A 23274-nucleotide genomic window follows, 5' to 3' on the forward strand; every position below is an offset into this window, starting at 1 on the left:
AATACATGTGTATATTTTAAATACATATGTATATTTTAAATACATGTGTCTATTTTCGCAGCCAGCTGAGAGTGAATGCTCTGCGTTGATTCTTTTTGTGCTGGTCTCTGGTAAGGTGAGGGGATTACAAAACACCCAGCCATTGATTAGAACCACAGAATCACAGAATATCCTGAGTTTTATGGGACCCACAAGGATTACTGAGGTTCAGCTCCTGGCCTGCACAGACTGCCCAGCAATCCTACCCTGAGCATCCCTGCAGCGCTGTCCAAATGCCCCTGGAGCTGTGGCAGCCTGCCAGCTTGAGTGTGTCCCTTACCCACAGAAATGGAGAAGACAGGACAGATCTGGAAAATAAGATACAAGGGCACTTAAAATTAAAAAAAGAAAAAGGAAAGAAAAAACAGAAGCAAATAAACTTTCTTTAATTACCACTTAGTGACTCCATTAACTATAATTGTAAATACATTTCTGAGTTCTGAGGCATTACATGAAAACTCTTCTACTCTTTGAGAAGCATCCACATAAACTTTTATAATAACCTAGGGAGAAATGTGGGCAGGTAAAATCCCTCACATTTTTGGAACATCTCTCTTACCTCCCTGACAACTACTTTGCCCAAAAAGAAAGTCTGGATGAAAGACAAAAAGCACCTCTCTCTCCTTTGCTCTCCTTGCCCTCTCTCCTTTTGTGATTCCTATTGGATAATATCAAGAAATCCAGGAAGGTATTTTTAGCCTGAGGGAATGGAGAATTTAGGGCAGAAATGATGTTGACATTAATCACAGCAGTGATGAAATTCCACTTCAAAATATATGAATGTGGCAAGGTTTTCCCTGTGTCCTACTAATGAAAAGAAGATCCTGTTGCTGCCAAACCACAGGATGTTTTTCTCACGCAGAGGAGTCACAAAATGAGCCTCTTATTTTTCTGCCCTGTAGAAATGAGTATTGCAAGAGGAATTTTATTCCATTCCTCTGCTTCTGCAGTGAAGATTTCTGCAGCGTGGTGCTGGTAGAGGCTGCTGGGGTCACTGTGCTCACAAGGAACCCAAGACCATAACTGCAAGGTTATAGGGTAAAGAGAGAACCAAATTGTATGCTGGCTCTGTGGAGGAAGGGAGAGGACATTTGATTCTCTCTGATGTGCTCCTAAGGCAGCAAACACTGTCACAGCCATCCTTAGCATGTCTCTTGGGGTCACACAGAGATTTGGGAGCAGCAGCCCTCTGTGACTCTGGAATGAGGGTTAAACCTCACCAGCTGCTGAATCAGATAAATACTTGGAAGGGGAGAGCAGAGCAAGTGCAGATGGTCTCAGCAGCTTGGATGTTGTAGGCTTTATGGATGTTGTTGAACACACAGGAAATCTTCCTAGCCCAGGCTCCAAAAGCTGTTAGGTATAGGAGAACAAAAGAAACAGAGGTAATAGCTACAGAAATAAAGGGATTTCCCAATTAAATGACTTTTCTACCCTTTGTGACATCCTGCCAATAGCTGAAGCAGAGATGCTGACATTGAGAGGCCCTTGAGTGTATCTCTGTAGAGAAATCCAGGTCTGGAATTTCTGCACAATGGCTCTTTCATGACTCTTGGAGTACATATCCTTACCAATATGCCTGTGCCATAGTGAGTTCTCTGGCAGAGGTCAGGTGTGATTCCTGACATACAAACATGCATTTATTGCCCAAGCCATTGCATCTTTTTTCCTTCCTTCTGATACAATCTCAGTGTAGCTTAATTTTCTATCAATTTGCTTTTTAAACCTTCCCCAGTATTCTCTGTTGAAACTCAAAATATGTGAGTATGTGTGTGTTTGTTTATGTATCAGCACAATCATTCTTTAATGTGCTACAGCTCCAAGTATCTGCATTCTGTCAGGAGCTGCTTTATGAACAGCACGTGCCTTAGCACCTCTTGTATAAGCAGAGAGAAAGAATGTGCAAAATTTGGCCAAAGATTGCTCACTATTTTGGTTACCAGATCTGTTGTCTCCTTGCTGTTTCTTCCAGAGCAGATGTTGTACATCAGGTTTTAGAATCACAGGATGGTTTGGGTTGGAAGGAACATTTAAAGGCCATCTGGGCCAAGCCCCCTGCTGTGAGCATGGACGTCTTCAATTAGATCAGACTGGTCACAAACCCTGTCCAGGATGGCCTTAAAAGTTTGAAGGGACCTCTCTGGGCAGCATGTTCTGGTACTCCACCACCCTCATTGTAAAAAATACCTTCAGCTATATCTGATCTGGATAGTTTTAGCTTGATGGGGACAGCCTAATGCTGCCATGGGAGGAGGAGGAGGGTGAGAGTTCTCCTTTGGTGAGGTATTATGTATGAAGGTCACTGCTGCTCATCTCAGGAGTCTCCCAGGATCAGGCAGAAGTGTTGCTGTCCAGGATGACACCCAGAGCTTGTTAAAACAGATGGCTCTGTCCAGGGCTGCTGATGGACTGACAGGCTGCCTCGTTAGTGTTCTGCAAGAGTCCTGCTAATTGCTTTGAGAAAATACAGATCTGCTGCCTACGGAAATTGTTCTGTGCAGCCAAATTTGGGAGCATGGGGTGGTGTTAAACTTTGTGATATAATAGGATACCTAAGTGTAAGAACAAGCAGAGCTTCTTTCTTGACAGAATAAAAATAGTCTGGGTTGGGAAGGGAAAGGCTGTGATGAGCACAGGCTGCTGAACAGCTCTGCCTGACCAGAAACTGGTCTGCATCAAATGTAAGATTGGCATGTCCACACTCAAAAACTCTCCACTACGACAGACCGAGCAGAGAAACTGAAATGTTCCCCCAGAAGATGGCTATTGCAGGCTGAGGTGATGGTGTGTCGTGGTCAGGGCACATATCTAAGCAAAGCTCAGAGAGCAGCTCTGTGCCTTGAACCTAATTTCTGAAAGAGCGAAGGCTGAGGCTGCTCAGATAAGAGTAATGAATTTGGATACTGTTAAGACTTTAATAGAAGAACAATTATTGGCCTTGCCAACTGAATATTTGCTTTTATATCTGTATGGAATTAATCTTTGCAGTGGGTTTTTTTTTCCCCTTGCATTTCTTGTGCCAGAGGAGTAGAAACCAGGGACATGGCACTGCTTTTTGCCTGGTGACACCCATCCTGCTCCCTTGTCGTGCTGCAAATGAAGAGACCCTATTGTTTGTAAATGGGGACCTTTCTGATTATTGATAAATGACCTCTGGATGGGAAATATGACACATGCTGGCTGGAAGAACAGGGCTCTGTAATGGTAATATTTCTTGAAATTACAGCCCACGTAGTTTGAGAATTATTCAGGATAATTACATTAATGTTGCCAGAGAAATGAAAAGGAACACTTTCCATTCTACCTATTAACAAGCTCTGTTGGCCTTAAATTATTTCTGAGAAGAGCCTGAAAATGGCTGAAATCATCAAGATAATTACAAAGCAGCAGTTGGGGTAGAGGGGTGGGCTGGGTGAGGTCCTGGCTGTGGCTTTTTTGGCTGCCAGGTGAACACTGCTGCAGCTTTTGTGGGGAAAGGAGCACAGCACAGAGCTTTCAGGCTGAGACCACTGCAGGCTGCACATGGGTTCAGGGAGTCTGCAGGTTGGGACCCTAAGGAGAAAAGAGCCTTAGCAGCAGGCTGCTCTCAGGGTAGGTGTAGCACATCAGTGGGTGCACAGGTGAGCTGTTGTTCTGGTGTGCTGGGATTTCCACCCTCCACCCTCCCTTGCTGACAGCTCTCCTGAACCTGTGCAGTGGGAGGTGCCTTTGGTGATGACTTTTTGCCACTTTGATCCTTGTCTCACAGCAGCAGCAGAGATGTGAATGTTTCTGAACTCCAGACCCTGAGCAGCAGCTCTCTGAGTCTGGCCTCTCATAAAAGCTCCGTCCTTCTCTGAACTCATGTTGTTTTTGGCCTTGTGCAAGCAGCACTGACTCCTGCCCTGACCTGCTGCTGCCCAGCTCACCTGTAACATTATGGAACCAGGACTTTTGTGTTCCCTTTGATTTGTTTATGTTATTGCACTGTTTGCTAAGGCTGGGATGAATAGAAGGGAAAAGTTTAGTACTCAGATCTAAATAACTCAGTGTCATGGGAATCAAGGTCTCCAGGGTCATCTCTGCTGTTGCTGGAGTTTCTCATCTGAAATCTAGAGCATCCTTGGAACTCCTGTCTACGAGAGCAGCTCTGCCCCTCTTTCTCTGTAATCTCTAAGAATTAGCAGATCTTGCATCTCATGATATTTATACTTCTTCCTAAAACGTGTCCATATTTATCTCCTGTGAAGAAACTGGAGTAGCAGGTGAGGAGGGAGGGGGATGCAGGCACTGCAGGTCTGGCTGCTTCCAGCACACATTCGTGTTCACACACACACACACACACACACACACACACACACACACAAACACACACAGAGATTTAATTTTCTCCCATTTCCTCTTCCCTTGTTGGACAAGTCCATCTCAGCCCTGTGTGATTATGACCTGTTGTCTTGGGTTCCTATACAGGATGTCATAAAAGGTATCTGTTCTATCACCATCTGTTGAGGGTGGGGGCAGTGATCCTCATCTCCTTGGGAGATATTCTGCTAATGGGCATCCATTGAAACCAGGCAGGGCATTGTTCTTTATCTTTTCACAACCCATCCTTCCTCCAGAGAGTAATTTTCTGCTCATGGCCATTGAGTCCCACTGTGGGACTGATAAAATTACTGCATCCCATTGGGAGTTGCTCCAGCCAGGGGGAAGAGCCCAACATTTCTTACCAAGATAAAAACAGAGGTTTTGGGACACTAAGGGAGCCCCTTTCTCCTCTGGACTCCAGAGGAAAACCGGATTTCTCCACATCACCACTGGAGCTCCGGAGGGAAACTGCACCTTGTACAGGAGCACTGCTCCAACTGAGCCACATCTGTCACTGCAGGAGGATGCAGCCACCACGGAATGGGACTGCTGCCAACACCCTGCCTGACGGGTGTCAGGTTGTACTCTGACTGTGTCAGGGTTTGGGGTTTGTTCTGTGTAGTACTGTATTTCTATTTTAATTTCTCTAGTAAAGAACTGTTATTCCTAATTCCCATATTTTTGCCTGAGAGCCCCTTGATTTCAAAATTATAATAATTTGGAGGGAGTTTACAGTCTCCATTTCAAAGAGAAGCTCCTGCCTTTCTTAGCAGACACCTGTCCTCCAAACCAGGACACCTGTGTGCCTTCAGCACTCTCATCACTTAAAACAGGGTTTTGCTCCCTGCCATCAAGTCAGACTTTGACTCCCTGCACACACACACAGAGAAGGGTTTTCTCCCTTCTACCCCTACAACTATTGCCACTGCCTAGAGAAGTTTGGGGAACCCCCTTCTCGTCTTATTACCCTCCATCCTGTCTGCATGCTCAGGGCTGGCTGAATCTGTCAGGAATGCCAATAGCTGTCTTCCCTCAGCTCTCTGCTCCTAAAATAGTTAACTTTCTAATCCATCACCTCCCTTAATTCTGCATTTAAGGAGATGGAGCTGAAATGAGTCTTGGTTTCTCCCTTTGCACATAGGTACTCGAGAGATCTCTTAAAAGGCTCCAAGGCTAAGGGTGATTTAAAATAATAATAATTTGGCAGATGATTTCTTTCAATTGAGACATTTAAAATATTTAAACATTTATATTTATTCTATTGTGATACTTCAAGAGATATAATGGATTTAAAAAGAAGTCATTTGGAATGAAAGCTCAAGCCAAGGGATTGCTTAATTATTTCGGATAACAAAATTTTCATTTTGAGTTCTTCCTCCACTCCAGGTGTGCACACACCTGCATTTATATGCTGATTCTTTCTGCATATTTGGTTTGCCCTGAATTTTTTAAGAAGGTTTGGGGAATACTTGAGTGAGTTCCTGGAAATCTGCACAGCACGAAAATCTCAAGTTTCATTTTGTATGTAAATTATTTGTTAAATGAAATTATTTATGAATATTGATAATTCACAAGTAAATACTAAATAAATTTCAACTCCTTCTAGAAAATGCAGTTAAAAGTCAGTGCAGGTATAAATGGAAGGAAAGGAACTTTCCTTCCTGTCTTTTTTAGGTTTCTTCATACTGTAGAAATTCATGGATCCAGGTAGATTGGATCTCCTGCACAAAATGAAAGTCCCTGTGTGCTGCAGTCTCCAGCTGCAAAGATACTGAAGCTTTGAGGGGGGTTAATTTGTTTTCATCTTTCCAAAGAGCTCTAGTAGGTTTTTTTTAATCCTCATAACCCTGCCAGTTCTGAGGAATAATAGCAGTTACGCAGATAGTTATGTCGACATCAACTTAAGGTTTATGCTTGCAAGGTTCATATATTTTTGGTCGTGCTGGCACTAATACAAATGATGGCTCAATAACAGAAAAATAGAACAGTCCCTGAGCCACAGTTCTGATGCTTGAAGCGTCTTTAAACCCTGCACCCAAATGAGAAAGAGATAAAAACAACCTACTCAAAGTGGCTTAGCTTGAAGGAGCATTTTATGTGTTACTTGATGACAAAATAGTGAGGCATTAATGCAGTTTACAGTAAGACACCCCTGAAGTTATCAGTGAGGTTGGTGTGATGTCTGACAGATTTAATGTAAATATTTATAGACTTGGCCTACTAATTATGCCAGTGGAAAAAAATGCAGTATTAATGCTGTCACCACCCCTTGTCTCTACCTGCCAGCATGCTGCTAGCTCACATAAATATTCTGAAGATAGAAAGTACATCACATAAACAGAAGAGATCATTTAGATTTTTAATAAGGGATTAAGTTATCTCCAGCAGCGGTTTCCACAGGCGTATGGAAGGCCTGGGGACTATTCCCAAGGGAAAAATGACAAGTAAAGAGAAGGTTTTGGAAGGTATGTAGGAATCTCTCTCTGTGAAATGATTACAGGGGTATGCACCACCTTTGTCAAACATTCAGGGGTCCACACACTGAGAAAAATTTGAAACCCAAGGATTTACTATATTTATGTAAAGAACTGAGTAATCTCAAAGTGCTGTACTGCCATGTTTCAAATGATTGGCCTAATGCTCCTGCCAGAGCCAGGCTGTCATAAAAAGTCCTGGACCACAAAGCACTAAAGCATGTGCTTAACTCAAAACACACGGCGATCCACTGAAGTTACTGCCTGTCCCATCCATAACTGGTTCGCTGAATAAAGACCACGGGGAAATTTAAGACAGAAGGCACAGACTGCTGTCATCTTGCAAACAGCTCTGCAGATGCCTGATTGTCTTGTACAACTGAAAATCTAATTATGTGAGTCTGCAGTTCATATTTTTCTGTTTCAGCTTATTTATGCCAAGAGACTCAGTGGGTTTTCGGCGCCTTTGGTTGCAGCTGTTGCTGGTTGCCAACCCAAAGAGCATTGTCATGGCTGTGGCAGCTCCTTGAGGAGACTCTCAGCTGCAGACAGTTCTGATATGTGATCCACAGACCTGTGGTTTCTGCTCTGGCACAAAATGACTCCTCACAAGCTGTGCAAATAGATGTGAAATGCTATCACCAGTGGTTCTGTGTGTGTGCTTGCCTTTTGTTTGAAACTCTTGCTAACTGAGGCAGGATGACCTTGTGGTTTCATACTGTGCTGCATTCTGCAAAACAGCATCATGTTCTAGATCCATCCCTGGTACCTTGGAATGGCTACCTAGAACAGAGGGTAGACCAGATTAAGAGAATAGAAGTGGGTATTTATTAAAGGCCTTCAACAGGTACACCTTGGGCAGTCAAAAGCCTCTGAGAGGTGGATGATGGCCATGAGTTTTTCATACAGTTGTAAAGTTTGCTCTATTTACTCATCAGGGGTTAATCCTGCAATTACAGCTTCAGTTAATAAAGTCATATACCCCCAGTTTGCCCCCTCCAGCTCACTTTTGTTTATAATTTTTGAGGCCTGAGACAGTAAGTTGAGTTTCAGGCCTAGAGAGGAATTGTTTTGTCTGAATAAAACAGGAGAACAATAGCTGACAGGCTATGCAGTTTTAGCGTTACACACTAAAGCAGCACAGCATCTGAAAAATAGAAAAACGAAATCCTAAGGCATCATCCTCTCTGATTTCAGCTTGGAGGGCTGGTCCAGGCTGCCCACATCTGGCTGTGCATGTGGGCAGTGCTGCTGATCCGTGTGTGGCTCTGTGCAGGAGGAGGGAAACAGGATTTTGGTAGCAGGGTGAAGTGCAGGTGAGAGCCACGAGTGCTGTGGCCACAGTAGCTCTCACAGCTGGGTGGATTCACTGCAGGATTTCCATAGGGGCATCCCACGTGGGTTTTGTGAGATCTCATGCTGATGGAAGGCAGATCTCTCATTTTGTGGGTGAATGAGTCCTTGCCATGGACTGAAGGCACAGCCCATGGAAGGCAGCAGGTTTCCTCTGCCTTCCAGGAGTGTTGGATCAGAGCTCTCCTAACTTCTAATCACCACTGCCTTTATCCCTGGTAAACACTTCACCTGCCCACCACACCTCTGCAAACCAAGAACAGAATAACCCCAGAGAAGTGGAGTGCACAGTTTGAAAAGGAACATGAGGAGAGGAAAATCTCTCTCTCTCTCTTTAAACTGTCTCTTTTCTATATTGTTACCTTGACAACTCTGCTGCTGTGTTTCATCTTTGGTGGGACTTCGCCGTGGTGGAATAAGGGGGACATCCATGTGTGTTCCCACATCTACTCCAGCTCTGCTTCACAGGCACATGCCAGGCACAGGGCATCCCGAGCTGCAGAGCCCACGCTTGCTGCCTTGACCCATGGTGCTGCCTGGAAATGATTACAGATATTAAGAACTGGGACCCATTCTGATTGAAGGTATAATTCTATCTTATATTTCTTTTCGTTAAACCAACGCCAGAACGGTGTTAATGCTCTTTAAAAAAAGAGATGCAAGGTGCTTAAAATATTTTGGGTTATAAAGGTTAGGACAGCTGGAAAGCAGAGAGGGATGAAAGTACTCAAAAATAGTTGTAATATTTTTAGTATGGGCAGATACAGGAGTATGTGTCAAGATTAGGATACAGTTCTGATGTGCTGAACTGTGTCTAGAGATGCTAAAAATATGCTTTCTTTTCTCATAGTTTTAGAAGAGACAGAAGCAAAGGTAAGGGGAGAGTAGTGGTGGACTGAAATTTTAATTCCTCTGCTTCCTTGCTTGTTGGGGTTTGGCAAAGCTGGCTGTTCACCTGGGTGCCCGTGACCCACTGAGATCAGCAAAGCACAGGAGACAGGGCGAGGTGTTATCAGTGGGAACGGGATCCCTCCCACCCCATTTCTCCTGCTCCCAAAGAAAATCTCCACCACCATAATCCCTTTATTCCTTTTACCGAAATGGCAGCGAAGGCACGGCAGGGCAGGCTGCGGACGGGGGTGTCTGTGTCTGAATGTGTGCAGGGGGAAGGGGGCTTTTAATGCAAAACACATGTGTTTTCAATTGCTCTCTGGAGCCAGCCCAGTAGCTGTAACTCGGCCTGACAAAGCCTTATTGAAGTACAGACAGTGTGGTTTCAAAGCAGTTAGAAAAAGAAGGGGAATGCTGTTCAGGAAATTCTTCAGGCATGGGCAGGGACTTGGCTGCAGTTCTGCTGTTGGAAAATCTGACAGGGGCAGCTCATGAGCACAGGCCAGGCCTCGTGCTGCTCCCAACACTGAGCTGCATCTTCTCCAGGCTGCTGCACCCTCCGGGCGTTCATCCATGGCCAGGGGAGAGGTAAGAGCTGCCCTGCTCTGTCCCGCCACGCCGCGCGGATTCGCCTCCTCTCGCGCCTCTGCAAAGGGGCTCTTGCTTTCAGACTGCTGCTTAGAACAAAAAAAGAGTCAAGAGTGGGAAGTTGTGGCTTATTTGCAAAGGGTTAGGAGCAGTCTGAGGCTGGGTGGTGGTTTCTGGCTAAATTTGTGTCGGTAGTAAAGCTGCAGGCAAAGCAACACCCGCGCCGCGTCTCTGGCTGAGGGAACGCTGCACCCAAATTATCCCAAACTTTATCATTTTGGGGAGTTCAACCTGAGGCACTGAAAGGTTGGCTCTGGACCACGTGTCACTCAGATATTTGGATGAAAAATGCGATTCAGTCACAGTAAATACATTTATAAGTGCATTGTATTGTAGTTGTTTAATGAGTTGAAAGCATGTTTGTCTGGGGGTTGTTTGCCAATTCCTGGTACAGCGAGCTTGTGAAGAGAGGCAGCAACTCAGTAAAAATCATTGCCTTGTGATTTGTCTGTGTATTTTTTTCCTGTATTTTATAAAGCACGAGCAAACTGCAACAGACAGCACGGTCAGAAGCCACGTAGAGAAGATTAGAAGGGAAAACATTAATTTAGGGGCTGCTCTCTCTGCAACTTCTCTTCTGATTTGCGTTTCTTTCCCCAAATAACAGAAGAAACATTTATGATGAAAAGCTCTCTCCCTCTTTAGGGACCTGCCAGATTTAGGCAATGTTCTCTCATCCTTTTAGTTGCAGCATTAAAGCTTGTCTTGCCTTTGCAGAGATATCAGCACCTTATATGGCAGGCTTGGGCTCGGGATTCGGGAGCGCGCGTTCGTCAGGGGATGGAGGTGTCAGGAGGAGTGCGCCTTGTGTCGCCTCACAAACTTCCTCTGCCACTGCCTCCGCCTTGGGTTCTCAGAGCAGTGTTATGTGATGGGTTGGAAATGCTTTTTAGCTGTGTTTTATGGTGGTGGTGGCGCTTTGTTTTTTTTTTCCCTTCAAAAAGGAATGAATTCAGGATATTAAATAATACAATGGAACGGTGCTGAGAATCTCTGGTTCATGGGAGCAGACACATGGTTTGCTTTGCCTGCATCACTCATTTTTGGGAACCCAAAAATTCAGGGACAAGGGGAGCTTCCCCACCAAAGGGCAACAGATCCAGAATGTGGCAGGACCAGAGCTTCCTGGCAGTAATGCTGCTGAAGTGTGTTAAGTTTGTTTGAGCCAAGTGAAGACTCTGGGTTTGGAGTGTGGGAAGGGCATCCCACAGGAGACATGGATGCACTGTGGCTTCCTGGAGGCTGATGAGGGCAAAGGGAATGAGAGGAAGAAGGACAGAGATGAGCTGTGAAAGGGGGAGGCATATGAGGGAAATAAAGAGGCTTGATAAGCTCGAAGCTTGCTTTGCATAAAACACACATGCAGTGAAGATGCTGTGTTAAATGAAAGTCTTATATGATCTGGAACTTCTTGAGCCTTCACAGGCTGCCATCTCAGCCTGCAGACTTGGAGCACTCTTGCTTTTCTCAGCAGCTGTTAGTTTAGGCAACCAGTCAGCCTATTATCCTCTTCATTGCTAGTTACATGCTTATTTAAAAAAAAAAAAAAAAAAAGGAAAATGCAAGTTCCTGCCTCTGATCATGCAGCATCCCACCTCCCAAATCTGACTGTCAGTGTTGAAGAGTGACACAAAGAGGCTGGAATATGTCCATCTTAGTCAGCAGCAGCCAGGCCCATGGGAGCTGGTGCTTCCTCCCTAACTTTGGCAGCTCCTCCTGAGCCCCCTCAGTGACCTTTGTGCAGCTCCACCTGGGTCAAGCATTCAAGCTTTGAATCCAGGAGGACTGAAGAACGTGTGCTTGTGTGGGCAGAGTGGAGAGAGCCTCTTGATTTTGGACGCAGATAGAGAGGAGAGCCATTGGCACACCCTAATGTGCGAGTCCCTTCTCCTGGTCCTTCCCAGCAGCAAAGCAGGAAGAGAGCGAGTCTGTGCAAAAGAACAAATGGAGTAGCACAGAAGGCACGTCATGTGGAGGGAAGATGGAAGATGCAGCAGAACAAGTTTTAACTGGTGTGAGCTGGATCACTGCAGAGACTGCACTCGGGATCCTGGCACCTGCTCAAGCCCACAGCTCTCGGTTTGTGCCGTGCTGGTTGGGTTCCAGCCGTATAAATCCATATTACGATCCTGCTTTGCACATTCCTACAAGCCATATCTCTGCTCTTGGTGCTGTGGGGTGAGAGTGTGTTGGGGCAGGAGTCTGCAAAGTGTCACCTCCTGTGGCTTGCTTTCTGATTCGAGCTCAGTTGATTATATCCCTCTTGCTGTTCCCACAGCCTCCTGCAGTCACACCTGCTGCTGGCTATTTTGGTGTAGTTCTCATATTTGTGCATCCTGCTTTGAGACACTGGTGGGAAAGAGCTTTTCTAAACTTGGCACCGATGGACAGAGGCTTGTGAGTGCTTCACATCATCTGAGTGGTGCAAAGGAAGCAGTGTGAATGCAGCAAAGCTGGTGTAGTATTTGCATGCAGCGTGAATTTATTGCCACAAATCGTGGGGCATTTTGTGCAAGACATTCTCTGTTGACTAGCTTGATACACAAAAGGACTCACTGCAGAGACTCTCTCTTCCTTGCTAGCTTTCCATTTTCTTCTTAATTCTGAAAAAAAAAAAGGTATTGAGACAAGCTGACTATCAAGTAAAAAGTGTAAGATTTAGAAGAGGCCGTCATAAATAAGAAAGCAGATGTGTTTCTGTCCTTCTCAGAGAAGACAGCAATAGTGACATGGATCCTTGCAGCAAAATAAAATACCACTTTTGGCTTAGGAAATACAATTCAGAGATGGAGCTGCCTGTTACTTTGGTTTGTTCTGGCAAATTCTGATAGGTTTAGAGTTTGACTGAGAGTGCTCTTTGAATGCAGAGAAGGGACAGGATCATCCCATTGCTCAGCTTTGAGTTGAGTCCATCTGCTCCAAGCTGTTGGTTTATAAACTGAGGTTCTTGCAGTGCACTTATCCTCCAGCCCATTTGTTGTCAAAGTGCTGCCAGCCCAAACAGCTGGGGAAATTCTAAGAGCTTTCAAGATGTTAAAGGTGAGGAGTAGCCTGGAGCACTGCGGGATCTGGATGAGATCCTCTACCAGGAGATGATTCCCCAAGGTCTCCCCAGCTGCCTGTGCTGAGTCCACCTTCCACAAGATGCCAGAGGAAAGAGAGATGTTTTCCAGTGGACTGGGCAGGGTGTGCCCTGATGGAGTACAGATCAAAAGAAGCTTTTTGATGTGCTTATGTTTGCCAGAATCAGTCCAGATGTTTGACTAACACAACTTGTGGTGTACCCCACTGAAAGAGACTACTCACAAAAGAAAAGAACATTGTTTTCCTTTTACATTTTGTTGCTCTGTCCATGTATCACACGGCAGTGATACCTGAGAAAGGGACATTGAGTGGTGATGCTCCCAACTCATGGAAGAACTGCTCCTCATATGGAGGGATAGCCATTGTTGGCAGAAATAGAGGGGCAAGCAGAGAGCAAACATTTCAGCTTTGGGGGCACCAATAACAGTCACAGAGGCCAAGTTCATGGCTTAGATGGTCCTGGAGAAAAGTGCTATGAGATTTATCTATCCCAGCAAGTATTTCATCCCATAGGCTGTTCCCCAATATTCAGCCCTTGCTGGCCATGCTACAAGTAAGAAGTCATTTTCCAGAGCCTGATCCTTTTTATGGAGACCCAGGTTGGGGTCTGGCCCGTGTGAAGGGCCATAAATCAATTTTGGGTCATGCTGCTGCTGGATTAATGGATCTGGGGGTGTCAAACTTGAGAGAGTTTTATGGGGAGCAGAGACTCAAAATGTCGTGTTGATAGATGGCTCAAAACACTCTTCTTCACACCAGGTTTTGTTCTCTGTCACGCTCCAGAAATGTCTGTTCTTTTGAACCCGGTGGATACTGTGCACTTAAAAGACAGAGAAATTAAAGAGGATGAATCTGCAGAGCATTTACAGCTGGTGAATACAAGTACAATGCCTTCCAGTGATATGGCAGAGAGCAACTCTGAAGGTTTTTAGGTCTTTTTTTCCCCCCTCATTTCAACCCAAAATAAAAGGTTTTTGTTTCAGAAAACAAAGAGAAAGAGAAGAGGATGTTGGTGATATGGACACAAAGAGAGGGCAGATGTGGGAGATGTAGGTCCAAGACCTGAGGGAATTGGAACCCCTTTCTCATCTCTGGAAACGTGTTCCCATCACCGTGCTTCAGGTCAGCCTGGGGTCAGATGCTCCTGGTATTTCTGATGAGGCTGTTACACCTCAGCTGTCGGCAGGAGGCTGGGAGGGGATGCTTTGCTGGCTGTGCAAGGCTGAGGGGCTGTTCCTGCTGCACTGAGCTGATTCCATCAGCTCCAGGACATTTGCAGCACCAAATTTCAAGAGGCCCCACAAGACAGAAGCTGCCTTCCCAGATTGCACCCTCTTGCAGCTTGAAATTGTTCTGTTACTAAACATACATCCTTCAAGTGCTGATCAAAGAAACCCCCACGGCAGAGAAACTTTATTGATTCCTTATGTAATACCTCACCCTACTCATGGCTCTCACTGAGCCTACAAAGGCAGCACGGCCAGGAACGTTTCAGTGCCAGTGTTTATGTGGGAAAAGTGTTAATTCATCATCCCTGGGCACCTAAAACACTTTTCTGCCCGAGGAATTGTTAATGCACACCCTGAATGAGGAACTTATTGCCAAGAAGGACTTGGTGGAAGGAGGGGGAGAGGCATGGAGCAAAGATTTGCCTAACTGGTGGGGTCTGGTGTGAATTTGGGAGCTCAGAGCCAGTTTCCTTCAGGTGCCTTTCAGCTGGGCCTGGTTTCAGCTGTGCTGAAGGAAAGTGCTGAAGATTCTTTGCAGAAGCTCTCAGTGAGCAGCCTGTGCAGGCGGGGTGACAGGACTCTTCCAGTGGTCTTTAAAAAAACAAATAAATCTTTCTTGTCATGGGCCATATCTCTAAGGTATGCTAAAGCAAAAGGATGAATAGCTTTTCTAAGTGAACTGGATTTTGTCTCAGGCCCTGTTTGCAGCGTTGGTGTATATAAGGACTCAGTGGACAGCTTTTGTGCAAAACTTACCTTTTTTTTTTTTGTGCAGAACCAAGAACTCCTTGGTGAAATACCACAATCCAAGCTATATTTTTGTGGTCATATTCATGTTGTCTATGGCTAAATTGCAAAGATTTGGTGCTGCATTTTTTTCTGTTTTTAGGTAGAATTATTCATGGTGTGGTGGCAATCCAGTGCTGTGCACATGTCTTTATGACCTCTCAGGTCAGGCAGACACTTTAAAGTTTGACCTTTGGCAGGCATGCTTCTTTCCCAATTTCTGTATTTGTTTCAGTATTATCTTTTCTCCCCTGTTACAGAATTAAGTGTTGATTCCTAATATTTTCCTGAAGAAGAAATGAAAAATCCTATTAAGCTGCAGCAGTCTGAAGTCTCAGTTCAGTAATTGAAAGGAGGGAGGTGTCACCAGCAAGTGCAGCCACTGGATTTTCTTTCAAAGCACTTTTTGTCCAGTGCCTTAATTCTTTTTAATGTTTGAGTCAGGAAAACTTGCCAAAATGTAAATTATGACTAGCATACTTCTCCCTCCCACACAGTACAGATTATTGATAGTGGATATAGCTGGTTCCATAGGTAGTAGCCTTGCAGACTTTCTTATTCTGCTCATTTGTTTAACACACCTCAGCACTCTGTGTCCATCATCCTGTCTTCTCTCCCTGAAGAACTACAGATATGAGCAATTTTTTTGGTAGTATTTACAGTTTGGGGGGAACACTAGCTAGAAACCAAATACTGTTTAAGTGTGGCTGTGTGAGAGTTCATATAGAAAGAATATTATATCTACAATTGCCATGTTATTTTCTTGTTATGAATTTATACTGTATTACTAAGTCTTGCAGTTGTAGTACTTGAGTTGCTCTATCTCTGTTAGGGCAGCTGTGAGTTAAATATTTTATCAGAACTAGAGAAATTCTCAAAACCAGGCTACTGTATGAATGCAAGTTGCTCTTTGTGGTTGTGTTCTGTTGCTATAAATTCTTTTGATGTTTATAAAGTTTTGCCCCAGCTGGATATGCTATTTTCTCCATCCTAGAAACTGCAAGTAAAGAAAAAAAACAGTGAGAGCAGCAAAGAGATATAGTGAATAAACAAGTTTTGCAATAAAGGGGTATTTTTAGCTGGGTATTTCATATTGTTTCTCCTTGGTCAAGCCTCTTCCATGGTTTGCAATGCAATTTATTCATTTTTCTCCAAGGGAGAGGCTGCATTTAATATGTGCTCTCCAGGATACCTTGTTAAAATATTAGGCAATAAAATCCTTGACTGTACAGTAGTTGCAGTTATAATTTCCCCCAGGTAGTAGAAACTCTGTAATTTATTGTTGTTCAGGTTTGTAGGATTGGCGGGGTTGTGGCAGCGTAAAAAGATCAGCTTTGCCCTGTGTGCTTGTTGGTGTCCCAGCTCCTCTCCCTGAGCAGCATCTCATTCCTAAAACTGCCTCATTCCAGACTTGCAGATCACACTCCCCCAGGGGAGCTCGCACTCTTCCCTCCTGGGATGTAAATTTTGTAATTCCCTGCATACAAACATCAGTGCCAGCAACCCTGAGGAACACACTCGTGGTGTTGAATCCGTAGTTGGTGGCTTCTTATCTGTCTAGAGTCTAAAATGCAAAACATTCAGCAAGCTCTGTTACTAGAGATGATCTCCTCAGTCTGAGCATCAAAATAAGCTGAAAACATAAGAAATGATCCCTGGGGAAGCCTGCAAAAGTGGCTTTCCTCAACCTGAATATGGAGGGTGAGAACACAAATTCCTTCCTCTCCTTCCTCTCCTTCCTCTCCTTCCTCTCCTTCCTCTCCTTCCTCTCCTTCCTCTCCTTCCTCTCCTTCCTCTCCTTCCTCTCCTTCCTCTCCTTCCTCTCCTTCCTCTCCTTCCTCTCCTTCCTCTCCTTCCTCTCCTTCCTCTCCTTCCTCTCCTTCCTCTCCTTCCTCTCCTTCCTCCCCTTCCTCTCCTTCCTCCCCTTCCTCTCCTTCCTCCCCTTCCTCCCCTTCCTTCCTCCCTTCCTTCCTTCTTTTCCTTCTTTTCCTTCTTTTCCTTCCTTTCCTTCCTTTCCTTCCTTTCCTTCCTTTCCTTCCTTTCCTTCCTTTCCTTTCCTTTCCTTTCCTTTCCTTTCCTTTCCTTTCCTTTCCTTTCCTTTCCTTTCCTTTCCTTTCCTTTCCTTTCCTTTCCTTTCCTTTCCTTTCCTTTCCTTTCCTTTCCTTTCCTTTCCTTTCCTTTCCTTTCCTTTCCTTTCCTTTCCTTTCCTTTCCTTTCCTTTCCTTTCCTTTCCTTTCCTTTCCTTTCCTTTCCTTTCCTTTCCTTTCCTTTCCTTTCCTTTCCTTTCCTTTCCTTTCCTTTCCTTTCCTTTCCTTTCCTTCCTTTCCTTCCTTTCCTTCCTCCTGTCCAAGCATGCTCTCACCCACCCAGCACACTTACTTAGGGATAATTTTTTAGGGATGTGGCAGCTGGAGACTCTTGCTTCTGCTTTACTTTTTTAGGCAGGATTGGGGTGTAGGAAGGGGAAAGGCAAAAAATTTCCCCTTTGCCTTTTTTGTCTTTGGTTGGAAAGAATGATTTTACTTGTGATGATTTTTTTTTTTTAATGAAACCTCTGAGAAGTCATATTGCATCTTCCAAACAAACTGCTGAACTCACTGCTTTTACCAAACGCATGCAAAATTTTCCCCTCAGGATCCTTAGAGGCCCTGGAGTGCCTGCCTTGCAAAACCTGGGGCAGTGAACAGAGTCACTCCAGAGTGATTTCCATAGGATACCTTTACACAGCATGCTTTAGTGTATTTATAAGTCCATTTATACACATTTAACTCATCAGATTCCCTTTTGGTCCATTACTGCGCGCGCTACAAGCAGAAGGAAAAATAACCAAGGTATCCAAAGAGCTGGTAAACTCTGAAAAAAGCCCAAACCCTCCAAGAGGCACAGACAGAAGCAGCTTTTTTATTCTCCTGCCCCTGAATACACGTGGTTGTCTCTTTGTGATCATTTCAGATGCCTCAGGAACAGTACCCGCACCGGAGCACCATGCAGACCTCGGAAGGACCCCAGGTATACAAAGTGGGGATTTATGGCTGGAGGAAGAGGTGCCTCTATTTCTTTGTGCTGCTCCTAATGATTTTAATCCTGGTGAACCTTGCTATGACCATCTGGATTCTGAAGGTTATGAACTTCACAATTGTAAGTAGGGGTTACCCTGGAAGGTCTGGGGAAGATGAGGGAGGGTGCTGGTCTTTCCTCTGAGCATGAATTCAGATACAGCTTCAATGAGGGGTGTTTCATTGCCATGGACAGTCCTTTTATAGAGAGGAACACATTTACACAATGATCCTCTCTTTCTGCTGGGTATTGCCAAGCTGAGGAATCAGCTCAGCATTGCAACTCACGTTCCTCTTATCTGCTGTGTATATATATATATATATACCTGTATTTATGTAAACAGTATGTACCACCCATCCCCAATTTTCAATTACATAAGTGTTTTAAAATTAATGAAATTTGTTATTTTGAACTTGGATGTGGAATGAGTTTGAGCCTTTCTCTTAGACTTGTTCTGCTTTTCTCCATGACCAGGAAGACAAGATTCTTGATTTGATTTTTTTCTTTGGGAAATTAATGTTGTTCTGTAATGATGTAGTTCTGGAGGCTTCATGAAATAAAACAAAATTTACAGGGTTTACCCTGGCTGTGGTAGTTAGGTGGAGCATGTCCTTATCCCTGTATTGCTGTGCTTGGTGCACATCAGTCCTGGAGCAGCTCTCCCCTGCTGCAGAGACCCTCTGGCCAGGGTTAGCTTTTCACTTCCAGGGCTTGTGAGCCTTTATATATGGCAGTTCCCTGGTTTTCACTAGAAAATTTGGCCAGGCAAAGTGACAATGAAGTTATCAGTCACCTCTTCTTCAATGTAGTCATTGCCACCTTGTTTACATAATATTATTCATTTTAAGATTGTTTGAGTCTTCAGGAGAAGCCAAGTCTGAGGCTTTAATCCTGGTTTTTCTTCCTGAGGGATCTGTAAAGCTGCACTTCCATAGACAACTTCCAAGGGCCTTCCCAGCCAGGCTCTGATATGAGCAGTGTGTTTGAAGTCTTTTTGACGTTTCTTTCTCTGCTTTCTGTCTTGTGCAGTCCCAAACAGCTGTGGCCAACATTATGTTATTAATGGGCCATGAGAAGTTGAATAAACAATCTCTGGCTTCCTGTACCCAGCAGATAAAATGCTGTGTCAGGGGAATGTGCAGTGTTCATTTTCTCTAACCAGGTTGCTGTCAAGGTGTGCAGAAGATTGCAGTGCATGTGTGCATAGGGAGCAAGCAATTATAAAGTAATCCACAAAAAGCTCCTGTGAGCAGGCAAAGAGTGGCCAAAGTGGAGCAATTAATGCTTAGCCAGACCAGTTGTTTAATCTTGTGAAATTGATGCCATTTTGATACCCATTTCATGCTGAAGTATGGTCTGTAGTTTAATGGCTGAGAAATAGGGATCTCTGAGGTAATGGAGTTGATCATTCATCATGCAGGCAGTGGGGTGGGTATCAACCTGAGAACAAAATAAAAGCATTTCAAGTGATCACTTTCCAGGAATACAGCTTTATTTCTTTCCAATAACATAACTTCAGTCCCATGCATTTTTGCTAATTGGTGGTATTCAGTCAGCTCTCTGCAGACTGCTTGGGAAGTCAGGTGAGAATCTGTGCTCTTTCCCATCCCTGCCCTCTCATGATGCACTGCATTTTGCAGGTGCTGAAGTGCCATCTCCTAGGGATGTGTGCAGAAACCTCCCTTTCCCAGCAGCTCTGTCCCCCCACTACAGACTTGCCTTTGGGGGCATGCACTGATCTTCAATTTCTTGTCTGATTCTGTTTCCTTACTTGCCCTTGGATTACTGGGGATTATTCCAGGGTAAAGTATATTTGTGTATGGCTTAGTTAATTCATATCTACTAATGCTAGTGGATGATGAACAGCATTTGGTGATAAAAACACAGGTGGTGCTACTGAGTCCTGCAGTGGGAGCAGCTTTATGGTTGTAGGCATGGCCACACTAGTCAGGGTGAGTGTTTCTGGCACAGCCAGTTGGAAATAAACACAAGAACTGGGCATGGAAAATGTGAGTCTTGCCCCAGTATGCACCCATTCATCTCCTGATCTCCTGCTGCTGCTGCAGCCTCGCCAGCTGCTTTGGATCCTGCTCTGCAATCCCTCCTGCACCATTCCCTGAGGCTGAGAAAACCACTTGGCTAAGTGAGTTTTTAGAGCCAGACTTTTATCTCTAAATAACAAATGTAGGAAAATTATCAAATGAGCAGATGCAAATATGGGAAAATCTTTAATTTGTTCTGTTCTGATAAGAGGAGCTGAGAGTCCTTGTGGGGCACAGGAGTGATCTGAGTAGTCAGGAAGAAATAGCTGCTGCTGAACAGGTCTGAATTACCCCAGTGCTTGCTGAGCAGAAAGGAGAGGAAGGTTTGTATTTCTGTTCTTCTGGAAAATGTAGTATTTCTAGCATCTTCCCACCCCTGAGCTCTCCTTCCAGAACCTGAGTCTGTTCAACTCCACAGAACAATCCTGGCGCTTACCAGAATTTAATGATGCTCATTATAGCCAATAAGTGCTCACAGTATTTTAATGAGCACAGCAAACCTGCTCAGGAAAACTCAGGGGTGTTTTAAATGCTGGTAGTGGGGAGTGGTGAGTGGAGATGGGGAAGGAGATGAAGCAGGACAATCTCAGGATACAAAAGCACCTCCTCATGTTTGCTGTAGCAGCATCCATCCACTCCAGCTCCTTGTCCAGCCCTGACCTCCCTTTCTCTGCCCCCTGCCTGCCCTCCTGCCTTATGCTCCAGGAGACAGCTCCTGTGAAATCAAGCCATAAGCTTCCAATCAGTGGCTTTTAACAAGCAAACATCACTGATTTATTCTAGGTTTTGCTTTTATTTTAATGTTTGAGGCTTAAACAAATGTATGTCTGGCTATTGGCCTCTTACACAGGGCTGTCAAAGCAGTGTCACACCTGTGTGGGGACAGCTGGTCACTGTCTGCTCTGTCCTCTGGCACAATCATTCATTTTTCATGTACTGTTTGATACTCAGTTTGTTTTAGATGCCTTTATTCAGCACAGGCTGCATGAAAAACAGGCCTAGAGGGGACCTCAAATGTCATGTGCCTGTCCCACAGCTGGTTCCCACAGTCAGGTCCATTTGCTGTGCTCATTTACATCAGGCTGAGCTGCTCTGGGGCTGCAGAAGTTATGGGCAGGCTGCTGCCTCTAAACTTGCTTGGATTTTTAAGCCAAACCATGGAATGAATCTGGACCTAAGCCACCAATTTTGTTGAAACCCAAAAGTACCCTAACCTAATTGAGGTAGAAACCACCATCCAGCACTCACCTTTCTGATGATATATAGACACAGAGTGCCCTGCTTCATTCAGATCTCAGACAGGCCTGGTAGGAAGTCTGTGGTTTGCACATACTGGGTTTGGGGAAGTGATGTTAATGCCTGTGGGGTGTATGTGAATGAGCCATTCAGTCTGCAGGTCCCACCCAGGCCACAGCTGCATCCTGCAGTCACATCAGTGTGGCAGAGGGCTCAGCCTCCAGCTGTGGTGGTCATAATGTCCAGCTGTGGCAATCTCAACCTCCAGCTGTGGTGGTCATAATGTCCAGCTGTGGCAATCTCAACCTCCAGCTGTGGTGTCCAAACCTCCAGCTGTGGTGGTCATAATGTCCAGCTGTGGCAATCTCAACCTCCAGCTGTGGTGGTCATAATGTCCAGCTGTGGCAATCTCAACCTCCAGCTGTGGTGTCCAAACCTCCAGCTGTGGCAGGCTCGACCTTGGCTGCACAGAGCTTGGCTGAGGTGGGCACAGCCCCTGCATGGTTTTGTAGGTCCCAGCTTAATTATAAAGCTGGAATGAGAGCTCTGAGCAGCCTCCCTCTTTCTGGTCCACCTGCATTAGCAGGCAGTGATGCAGCTCTTTAGCAGCAGCCCTGCTCGTGGCTGTGCATATCAGCACTTGCATATTTTATTTGATGTGCTGGGGATCTCTATTTCACCTATTACTACCGAGCTTAAAACATTTTTTTCAAAAGCTTCCTGTTTGCATTAGTTTGTGAATATTACAAGAAAAGATGTGCTTACATAAACACAGCAAAGCAATATCCTTGCTTTAAGCAGTCCAAAGCTAGAAAGCTCTGCTAATGGGCAATGACAGTGCACTGACCTCTTTCCACAAGGGCAGCACACAATGCCTGCTATTTTAAATGGTGTTAGGAGTCTGAAGCACTATCCATTAGTACCCCTTTAGAGTCTGTTAGGCAGCAGGCAGAGCTTTAACCAGGAGAGATGAAGACTGTGTCCTGTTGTGGCTGCATTTAAATGTCAAACACCCACCTGCTTGTCTGCCCATCAAACCATGTAGGATCTTTTGATTTCCTTTGCTCTGCCCCAGTGTTTCTATCCACAGCTCCTGTTTGCTTGTTATGGATTGTATTTTTTGGGACAGGAACTGTTTGCATATATAGTCTTATATACTGGGAGATTCTACTAGACTTTAAGCTGTAATAAATAGAAAATAAAAATATTTTTTCCCCAATCAGTCTGCAAGGCTGATTTCTGGAGAGCTGTCTTCTAAGAATCATCCAAAGTAATGGCTTCAGATTAGTTTTGTAAATAAAATATTCTTCAATTTGGTATTGAGGAGTGGCCCCATGAGCCAAACTTGACATGTTCCTCCAGCCTGGGAGAGCACCATCCTGGAGACATTTTCAACTGTGCAGCTGTGGTACTTAGGGACAGGGCTTAGGGTGGACCTGGCAGTGCTGGGTTGGTGGTTGGGCTCAGTGATCTCAGAGGTCTTTTCTGACTGAAATGATCCTGTAACTGCATGTGCTGCTTCCAGCCCGTGCTTGTGCCATCTGTGTGTGCACTCCAGGGGATGCAGTGTGGGGAGGGCAGGCAGTGACCCCCTCCTCCCACCTTCCAGGGGCTGCAGAGGGGGATCTTCCCCTCCTGGCCCAGTCAGGCTCAGCCTGGGCTCCCTGATCTCACCACGTGCCACCTCTGGGTTCTCCTTCCATAACCACTCAAGGTTTTTGCACCCTTTCATGAAGTTCAGCCATATTTTATTGTTTTAATTGAACAGGAACAAATTACTTCAATTGTTCAGTTTTTTCCCCCTTTTTTGCCTCAGGCTGCATTCATAGCTGAAGGGGTCTATTTTAGCAATGTTGGATGAAATGTTGGCAATCTAGAGAGACAAAATGCTGCTGTGGATGGCACAAATGCTAAATATCATTATTATCTTGCTTTTTTTATTAAAAGTTGCTAGGAAAAATGAACTTTAAAAATTTGGTTATGAACAGTTATTTCCAATACAATTACTCCCTCTTGTGTGTAAACTACCTGCCACATTTCAATTACAGGAAAACAGTGGGGTAATAACACAGCAGTAAAGATGGATTAGAG

General features: G+C 44.8%; 1 protein-coding gene across 6 annotated transcripts in view; it reads left to right on the forward strand.

Annotated features, from left to right (window-relative positions):
• SGCD (sarcoglycan delta) overlaps positions 1-23274 on the forward strand; it is a 315825-nt gene that overhangs the window by 171938 nt on the left and 120613 nt on the right. For 4 of the 6 annotated variants that reach the window (XM_033073245.1, XM_033073248.1, XM_033073249.2 and 1 more), the window contains exon 3: positions 17801-17986. In XM_033073245.1, the coding sequence (XP_032929136.1) occupies positions 17801-17986 (186 nt within the window). Of the gene's footprint in view, positions 1-9610; positions 9690-17800; positions 17987-23274 lie in introns of those variants that run through there. The other 2 variants (XM_033073244.1, XM_033073250.1) reach the window with 2 other exon arrangements.

Source organism: Catharus ustulatus, chromosome 15, assembly GCF_009819885.2.
Source record: "Catharus ustulatus isolate bCatUst1 chromosome 15, bCatUst1.pri.v2, whole genome shotgun sequence".
Taxonomy (NCBI): domain Eukaryota; kingdom Metazoa; phylum Chordata; class Aves; order Passeriformes; family Turdidae; genus Catharus; species Catharus ustulatus.